Source organism: Micropterus salmoides, unplaced genomic scaffold (genome assembly GCF_014851395.1).
Source record: "Micropterus salmoides isolate LMB-PRFRI ecotype aquatic unplaced genomic scaffold, ASM1485139v1 Ms_hic_scaffold_3192, whole genome shotgun sequence".
NCBI lineage: Eukaryota > Metazoa > Chordata > Actinopteri > Centrarchiformes > Centrarchidae > Micropterus > Micropterus salmoides.
Genome location: NW_024042476.1, coordinates 15,189 through 25,673, shown reverse-complemented (window position 1 = coordinate 25,673; position 10,485 = coordinate 15,189). Strand labels below are relative to the sequence as shown.

Here is a 10,485-nt window from a genome sequence, read left to right as displayed (position 1 = left end):
ACGTAGTCTAAACAACAGTCCTGCAATAAATCCTCCTTCACGAAGGTTGTAAACTTCAGTTTGTGTTGATTCAAACGTACGATCACTGTGGAGAACATAGACTGAACCACACTGCACTTATTATTTTGTCTAGGGCTGCAGCTATCAAGTTCCAATTTTTCAATTCAATCTGGCCTACTATTTTCCTGATTAATCAATCAATCGATCTATAAAATGTGACAAAACAAGTGTGAAATGCCTGTAGAACTTCTTAAATCCAGTGTTACAGCTCAGTAGCACCACAAACTCCGTCCTCCACACTGATCAACACAAACTGAACTTTTCAACCTTGATGAAGGAGGATTTGTTGTATTAGACTGCGTTAGTTTCAGCCAGGTGTACCTAATAAACTGGACACTTGAGAGTCTGTGAAGCCACACAGTAAAGTTCCCCTTCAGACGCTTTGCTGCAGTGCTCTGTCCTCTACTTCCCCCTGCTGGACAAGGACAGGAACTGATCCAGAGTCAGTTCAGCACGTAGAAGAAGAGCAGCAGAGAGTCGAGGAAGATAAGACGGATGTAATGAAAAATGTCATGAAGGCGACATCAAAAAGAGCGAGGGGACGGACGCAGAGTGCAGTGTGTACCAGGTATCAGCCTCCTCCGGGCCATGGCCGCCGCTTTGTGGGATTCATACTCCACGAAGGCAAAACCTCGGTTCCTGCTCTTATCTGTGGAGCTGGGGTACACGATCACCTCCACCACCCCCTCCGTCACCTGGGAGACACACGAGGAGGAGAGGACCATGTAATTAGAGGGAAACATGTAGAAACTGTGTGTGGAGGTCGATGAAGAGCGCAGCCAGTAAACAGTAACTCTGCTGCTTCCTGTCCTGTGACCTGACACGCCACCTGATGTTGATGAGGGGAAATACCTGCTGCTGGACAGAAGTATTTAGACACTCGATCTCTTTGTCTTACTTTAAATGCTCTTCAGTAAACATCACCAAGCTGCTGATAAAACCAATATTGTATGGACAACCAAAATAAACAAACATCCAGGCTGATGATGAAAGCAGCTCTGTGCGTTGAGCGACGAAAAAGGTTATCGTGTTTAGGTTTGTCACCACTTTATGAATGAGCTCCAAAATGTTTAAATGTAATAGGGTTGCTGAGCTACAATAAGCTAAAGGTTACAGGGACGCTCCACATCTCTGTGTCAGACTCACTCTGTCTCTGCTCCGCTGCCTGTCGGCTGACTGACTCAGCTGAGTTGATGATGATACACTGTTCGGGTTGAGATTATGTTTGTTTTGCTTCATTACAGACTGACTGTCTGTCTGTGTGTAGAAAGTGTTGCATGAGGGTTTAGTGCAGTGTTTCCCATTAGTTTGCGAGACCATGGCGGCCCGCCATAGTGTCAAAATGAACCAAAAATATGTTGTATGTTATGTAACACATTGTGGGAGCTGCCTTGCGCTGCTGAAGCTCGCACGCTCACACGTTTTGGCTTCTGACTCAAGACAACCACTTTTCTTTTGAGGTAACTATGGTTACATTCACGGTCTGTTTCGGTCACTCGTTTGTGAGAAGCACGATTAAGCTAGCCACACCTAAATTTGGAGTCCACACGCATTCAAGCCTTTATGGTAAATCCACTGAAACGGACCAGAGCGAGCTGACAGGCAGGTTAGTGACTTTATCCTGTCAGTTTCTCTCTTTACAAAGACAAGTGTTGCAGTATGAGAGTCCTTCCTGAAGAGAGGCTGTGAAGTCTTCATGTTACGCCATACGAGAACCACATACAACATTATTTATCAAACTGGGTCAGACTTTATCATTTTTAGCGCAAGGAAACACATGTGACAAGGTCCATTGTTATGACCTGGCTCAGAAGGCCACAACAAAAGGGAGACACACCGCGGTAAACGTTTAACAAAATATATTTCTTTAACTCAAAATAAGCCTAATTAAGACTTGTGACGAAGTAAAGATGATGAAGTATGGGTAGGGCTGGATGATATGAGTGAAACTTGAAGAAATCTGATGGTTAATTGTGGTTTAAACTCGTCTTTATGGTCAACACTTGGTGCCAAACAGTGGATCACTTCACAAATCTGAGGCAGAACATTCAAAACAATTGACAAAATCTTTGTTAACAAATACGCAGTAAAATTAAGTAGAAGGTTTTTCAGTCCTTTTTCTCAACAAAATAAACATCATAATTTTATATTTATCTGTATTTTAGTCTTTTCAATGTTTTCATGCTTTTATCTTGTATTGTTTTTGTATTATTGTCTTTTGAGTATTATTGTCTTTACACTTGTTAAAGCACTTTGTAACTTGTTTTTGAAAAGTGCTCTACAAGATTATTATTATTATTATTATTATATCTTAATAAAAAAATAAGTTCTAATTTCTGTATGATTCAAGTGAATAAAATCAAACATTTATTGAATATTTACTGAACATTTCTTATTATATTATTGTTATTGTTTTACTGTGCAACATTAGGTATGGGGTATGAACATCAGTGGTTTAAGTCATGTCAGGGTAGGATGACGGATTCTTGGAAAATGTGTTTAAGGGTGTTGTAATGTGCAAGAAACAATAACTACAACTAAACAATATGTCCAGAACCAAGGCAAAGGTGGAACCTGTGGAGCGAAACAGATGGTAGTAAGTTAGCAGGGAGGTCTGTGACCTCAGCCCAGCAGCATCATCCCTAAGAATGAGATTAAGATGTTACAAATACTCTACAGGTATTCGCTCAGGTGCTCAGAGTTACTGCAATCAGTCTCAGCTCTTCACCTGCAAGGGACAGAGATTGGACACGCCCACATACGACCCCACAGGGCGTCACAACGTACAGTGTGGAAATAAGATTAATTGGATTATATTCACAGAAAGTATAAACATATTACATTAAAAGTATTATTACTTATTCTATTTTATATTCTTTGATTTAGGGTTGTTGGAAAAACATTAAATAAATTTGGTGACTTTTGTTGCCGTTTCATCACCATTTATATACAATGGGTTTATGATCAAATAGTTACTAATACTGGAGAACAACATTGTTTACAAAAGTGCAAAGTTCTTCATAGATGGCCTTTTAATTTTGCACCAAATTAATGCATTTAACAGAACCAGTGAACAGTAACCTTATCTGGACACCAATGAATCTCTGCAGGTCTAGGAAAGATAAATATCCCCACACTGGAACTAACCTTCAGATATGGTGTTGGCATTGTGTTCACACGTTGGCCGAGTCTCAATGAACTTGAGTCTTCATCAGTCTCCAATGCTTCTTCATCACACCTGAACCTGGCTCACAGTATTTACATCACAGCATCCAGCGGCCACTGAAGCTGCGAAGATGCAGCCGGCTGCTGTGTGTGTTCACCGTAACGCCAGGTTCCACATGTGTCCACATACTTTTGGCCAGTAACAGTATCCATCGGTCCACATCATGTAGTTTTGACAAGTGCTATACCAATACAAAATGTTCAAAGTGTTTTAGCCTAAGTTTTGTTTTCAGGTTTTATTTTAGGTTCATTTAAACAACGTCACTGAACCTTTTCCAAAAGTTAATTGAATCTGATGCAGTCCGATTTAAAAACTTATTTATTTCTTCAAGATTGTCACGCCTGCGGGACCTCTTAATGTGGTATCTTGGGGACGCACAAAGTCCCATTGCTTTCCTCTCCTGTGTTCCTGCTGTTAGAACTTTTTTATACCTGGTTGACCCGTCAGTCATGTTTATGAAAAAGACGCTTGTTATGATGTGAGTGTCGGGGGGGGCCGTACCTTCTTCATCTCCTCCATGATCTCCTCCTTCCTCTTGTCTTTGGGGATGGAGCCGATGAAGAGGCGGCAGTTGTCCAGACTCACACACACTCCGATGAACTTCCCCAGACGGATCTCGTAGTTGTCCAGCATCTGGATGGCTCTCTGAGCCGCTTCTCTGGACAACAATAAAATCAGCCGTTCGTTAATAATCACAAGGATAATTCACTGCAGCTCCTTCTGACAGCTGACTCATGTTGTTTAAACTGCTGATTACTGAAGTGTGTTTTGGTTAAAAAGATCCCCTGATGAGGTTTTACAGGTGAGTTTGAAGTAAATTGATTTCTAATGTTATTCTGAATAAATAATAAACTGTATTGACATGATGTTGGCGGGGCCTCAGGCTCCAGCACAAGAAGCTGACAGAACGTCTGCAGATAAGTTTGATTATTTGAGCTCATAAAATATTGTTACTGTGTAAAAACATTAAACTGTTTATGAAATGCACTCTGGGAGTCACCTGTTGGTGTACATGACGAAGGCGTAGCCGCGGTTCTCTCCGCTGAACTCCATCATCAGCCTGAACTCGTAGATCCTGCCGGCTCTCTCGAACAGGGGGACCAGCTCGTCCTCGTACATGTCTCTGGGAATCTTCCCCACAAACACCTCGCAGCCCCGTGGCGGGGGCGGGCCCTCCCAGCCTGCAGCGCCCAAACACATGGTCAAGAGAGTCGGAGCTTTTACTGCAGCTGATCCCAGGCCAGTTAAAGGACAAGTACCAAAGTACATTTGCTACAAACTGACATTACAGAACTAACGGTTGGTAATGTAACACAGGGACATTTATCACGAGTCAGGCCACATGACTCTTACTTACCTAAACTAGTCGCGTTAACCGATACCGAGGTCAGTCTAAGTATCTCAGCGAGTTCTGTTTGTGTGACAAAGACCAATAAAACAGCTTGAATAAACGGCCAGTTTGAATAAAAGCTGTCATTGCCCGTCAGCTTTTGGATCCTTTGAGGAGAAATGTTTCTGAAACGTGAAACAGAGGGGGTTCTTGTTTGTTTCTGGCCTCGTCATGAATGAACATGTTTTAGTGAGGATGTCAGTCAGGTCTCAGGTCTTCTTGTAACAGATTGGTCAGATCACGGCGGCTTTATGGAATCAGGGATCATTTAGGTTATTCATCCCTCCCACGCAGCTGGATTTCCAAGCAGGCGACTTTAATCAGACATTCCTTGACGTGAAAAAGTTTGAGAAATACTGTTGTAGATTGCTTACAGCTCTGATGTTAAAGCTGAAGCAATGGACTGACTAATCCATCACCAGGAAAAAGTTTCAGCAACATGTGTGATATAGTCTGTGGGGGGTTTGTGGTGGGAAGTGTGTCTCCCGGTGTGTGAGGTGCGCAGTCACAGAAACGTTTAGTCAGTTAGAGCTGCAACGATTACTTAACTGATTAGTCGGCTGACAGAAAAAAAATCACACTATTTTTTATTTTAGCACAATTATTTAAGCAACTTTTATAAACAAATATGTCAAACATTCCCCAGTTTGAGCTTCTCACATTTTAGGGTTTGATGCTGTTTCTTGTCAAACATGATAGTGAACTAAACATGTTTGGATGCTGGACAGTTTGGTTGGACAAATCAAGACATCTGAAGACATCCCCTTGGACTTCACTATTTAAAATATATTTTATGGCCAAATGACTAATCAAGAAAATGATAGGCAGATTATTCGATAATGAAAATTATGTGCAGCCCAACAAAACAAAATGTACACTTGAATATATCAGGAGGTAAACATCTTCACACTGTTTGGTGACTGTGTTTAGTTTCTGTAACTTTGACCGGACTGAATCATGACCCTTGGAAACATGTGTCTTGCGAAGATATTTAGTTACTGTTGGCCATTTATACAGTGAGTTTACCAGCTGTTTATGAAGCTTTTCTACCAGCGAGCTTGTATAGAGACGTAACTTATATCCGTCTTTTATGTGAAGCCCATCGAGCAGCGTTCCTGTTGGGGTTTCCGGTCTTTGGTCCCCGTTCAGCAGTTTATTTCCTGTAATGGTAGAGAGTTGTTTGTCCCACTTGTGAGGTTTAGGTTAGTTCTAGAAAGTGTAGCCTAATTTTGATGTCTTTTTGTGCTTAAGGATTTTCTTTTCATGCCACACACACTAATATATGACTAAAAGTGCTTGCGCATCTGTATCTACATTTTACGTCACAATAAAATGCTCAAAAGACGTCCTGGCCCTCCGTGTCCTCACTAGACATCTCATATTGCTGATTAAATCTCCAAACCACCAGGAGCTCCTCTACATCTGCATCTAGACCATAGAGGATGGTTCTTCATAAGAGACCCTGACGGAGCGTAAACAGGACATTACAAACGGACAAACAAACATTTAAATGTATATTTCTTCAGGTTCTTGATGTCACACACACACCTGGCGGGGGTCCACCGTACTTCCTCTGTCCGTTCTCCTGCACCATGTTGTATCCCGTCTTCTCCATCAGATCGAGCAGGGCCATCTCTTTGGCGCAGGACGCTTTGAACTCGTCCTCGCCCACCAGCGGGCTGATTTTCCCAGAGTCTCCATCCATGTCTGCGTCTGACTTTCTGTCCCCGTCTGCCCAACAGACACTACAGTCAGCTGTCTGCTTCAACATTCAGGTCATATGAGGGAAGACACCAGAGAGCTGCTCCAAACTACAGCTGAGGTGGGGAAATGTATCAGGAATCAAGCTAAACACAAGAGACTGGGATCATTTTTTTTATCTTTTTGACGCTGCGTTTCGACACGACGAATTACTGATACTCATCAGGTGTAAAACAAACACAAGTTACTTTAACTGAACTAATTCAATATCCTGATCAACAAAATATTAATCAGAATATTAAAATAAACATTTTGATGACTTACCAAGAATATCCAGCTTGTACAAGTTTTACTATATTACTATTTTATAGGCTAAAAGGAATAACGGACAGATCAATCAATATTACAAAGAACTAAAGAACGGCACAAGTTGCTATAAGTGATTCTGGTTAAACTTTAAATTGTCTTTCTTTTTTGAATTGTCGTTTAAGTGGGACGTCATCAATTAATTTTCAAAGAGTAACTCTATCGCAGACAAGAGGCGATAAATGTGATTATTTTCTGGTTTCTTTGCTCCCCACTGACAGTAAACTGAAACGATTTGGGGTTGTGATCAATAGAGAAACACAGATCGACATGTTTTAACATTTTATGGACCAAACAACCAACCGATTAATCAGTGATTTATCACTGCAGCAAGCCAACAAAACCTAAGTTCAACCAAAATTAAGTTCAGTATAATGTGCAAACCTGCTTTAACGTCACATTTCAGTTTTATATATTATTTATAAGCAGCAGGGCAGATTAATATACCCGGCACACATCACTCAGAGCTGCAGATGAATAACTATTGAATGAGTTTAAATCCAAAAGTTTCCTGAAGAACTGATAATCTGAAATGTGTTGTGTTCACTAAAATGTTCACACGTTATTTAGTCGATGCTAAAAGTGCAAAGGGAGACATCCATTGTAAACACATGAATCCAAACACTTGCATTAATAAGATTTCAGAAATTGGAAATGAAGATACATTAAACTAAAAAACACCCAACACCACTGTGTGTTGCTGACGGCTGTAGGTTAACTTTGATTTAGGATAAATGAAGACCTTCTGCATTATATGTCACACGATTACTATCACTGCAAGACCTAAACCTGCCACAGATAAATTTACTATAACCTGAAACCCTGCTTTGACATCACATTTCAGTTTAATTTATTAATATTAAGGCTTACTTTACCCAACACAGTCTCAGAGCCACAGACAAACTATGATATGATTTAACGTTAAATCCACTTGCAATATACAAATCCCACATTGACACTCACTACTAATTTTATTTTTACTTGTGAAAAGCTTCCCAAAGAACATAATCTGAAAAGATAATGTTGTTAAAGCTAGCTAACGTCAGCTGGCTAACCTTAACCTAATATAGATTTCTCTCTCTTTTTCTATGGATTTGGCCAACACTAACGGTGCAAAAGGACACATCCATTATCAAAACATAAATCCTGACGCTTGATCTACTTTAATAAGATTGTCAGAAATGACCAATGAAGATAGTTTAACTAAAGTTACTCTTCAATGTGCTGTTTGGCTAACTTCATCTGTTACGTCCTGTGGACCGCTCAGAACCGTGAGAAAGTCCCGAGTCCCGACCAATAAGCAAGTATAAACATTATTTTAAAGTAATTAGCTTGCTAACCAATATGTGTAAACTGTATGAATTATGCCAAGTCGTAAACAACAGCATGAAGAAGCTAAAAGCTAGCTCAGCAGCCTTTATGCTAGCGGCTCTGTAACGTAACGGTAACTTTGGTTTCCCACGCAAAACTTCTTCCAACCGTTTTTAACTGAGCTACCCAAGAATAAACTCCTACCGGCTCCGACTGTCGACATTCCTCCTCACAGTGAAACGTTTTTCTTCCTAGAGGAGTTAAAACCTCAACCACTAACAGTAGATGTCAGGAACAGTAGATGTCAGGAACAGTAGATGTGTAACGTTAACGTGCTTCTACTATTAAAGTAACTTACCTGGAGCGTCTACTCAAATCAACTGGCCGATATTATGATTGACATGAAGGTCAGGCCCTCTGAGCCAATCAGCACGTTCATCTGGGGCACGGTGGGCGGGACAACATGTAGATACGTTCTTATTAAAAATGTATTAATTTATAAAATTATAATAAATGAAAGTGAATAAAATACATTAAAAAATTAAATTAAAGTTGATTTTTTAAAATTAGATTTCTACTGAATGCCAAAAGCTGCAGCACCAGCCTTCAATTTACTGTGTTTGTGTACTTGTATGTGTGCATAAAATGATTTAATCCACAGGCAATATGTTTGCTTTTATTTCTTCAATGAAGGCAAAAAAATAAAAAAATAAAAAAACAGTGAAAGAAATTTTCATTAGGGCAAATGTTTTCCCAGAGATTAAAAATGCATCAAGCATTTGTCATGGAAATGCACATGGGAAATTGTGTTCCTAATTTTAGTTCCCATGACACAATTTATAAATAAAATTTTGTTTATATAACCCAATATTACAAATGATAAGGACCTTTACAATGTGACCAGCATACAACACCCTCTATCTACCTACATAGTTTAATTTTGATTTAGGTTTTTAGTCACTTAAACACAGTTGCAATAAATTGACCATACAGTTGTGAAAGTGTTTAACACTAATTCACTATAATAAGAACATTAATTGTAATTGGCCTTCCTGACAATTCCTCAGTATTTTTTTTTTTTGCAGTATATAAATGGAAGTTGTTATAGTTTTGTAAGTGTTAAGTCCACACAGCAGTATAGAATAAAAACTGAGTTATGATTCAAGATGTATAAGCTAGTTAATATGTGCATGTTTCTTTTTGATGATTAAAAGTGCTTTACAAATAATTTTAAATATCACATATAACAATAGTTGCGCAGGATACTCCATTAACCAGAAAATACAACAAACTCAGGATTATCAACCAAAAATATTATATTTATTAGACTCAAGTCATCATTTTACATTTTTATCATTCTCGTGTGTACTTGACATTTCCAGATGCATCCCGAGTTTTATTCACTCTCCTGGTGTCATACAGTATGTTATCTACACTCACCGCCCACTTTATTAGGTACACATGTTCAATCGCTCGTTAACACAGATAGCTAATCAGCCAATCACATGGCAACAACTCAATGCATTTAGGCAGGTAGACGTGGTCAAGACAACTTGCTGAAGTTCAAACCGAGCATCAGAATGGGGAAGAAAGTGGATTTAAGCGACTTTGAATGTGGCACTGTTGTTGGTGCCAGACGGGCTGGTCTGAGTATTTCAGAAACTGCTGATCTGCTGGGATTTTAGCCCACAGCCATCTCTAGAGTTTACAGAGAATGGTCAGAAAAAGAGAAAACATCCAGTGACTCAAATAACCACTTGTTAAAACCAAGGTGCGCAGGATACCATCTCAGAACGCACAACACGTCGAACCTTGACGCAGATGGTCTATGCTGCTCCTGTCAGCTATGAACAGGAAAATGAGGCTATAATTCACACAGGCTCACCAAAACTGATGAGTTGCCTGGTGCTACATTCAGATGGTCACAATTTGGCCTAAACAACATGAAAGCATGGATCCATCCTGCCTTTTATCAACGGTTCAGGCTGATGGTGGTGGTGTAATGGTGTTGGGGATATTTTCTTGGCACACTTTGGGCGCCTTAGTACCAATTGAGCATTGTTTAAACGCAACATCCTACCTGAGTGCTGTTGCTGACCATGTGCATCCCTTTATGACCACAGTGTACCATCTTCTGATGGCTACTTCCAGCAGGATAATGCACCATGTCACAAAGCTCCAATCATCTCAAACTGGTTTCCTGAACATGACAATGAGGTCACTGTACTCCAGTGGCCTCCACAGTCACCAGACCTCAATCCAACAGAGCACCTTTGGGATGTGGTGGAACGGGAGATTCTCATCATGGATGTGCAGCCGACAAATTTGCAGCAACTGCGTGATGCTATCATGTTAATATGGACCAAAGTCTCTGAGAAATGTTTCCAACACCTTGATGAAAGTATGTCACAAAGATTTAAGGCAGTTCTGA

General features: G+C 40.1%; 1 protein-coding gene across 1 annotated transcript; it reads right to left on the bottom strand.

Annotated features, from left to right (window-relative positions):
• Window positions 1-625: 625 nt before the first annotated feature.
• On the bottom strand, window positions 626-8,365 carry LOC119884109 (probable RNA-binding protein 46; the record flags this gene model as incomplete). The annotated part of the gene is given in 5 exon segments (XM_038694584.1): window positions 626-755; window positions 3,788-3,944; window positions 4,287-4,467; window positions 6,225-6,407; window positions 8,259-8,365. Coding segments are annotated over 5 exon segments (670 nt in total), but the record flags the coding sequence as incomplete, so codon positions are not given.
• Window positions 8,366-10,485: the final 2,120 nt, after the last annotated feature.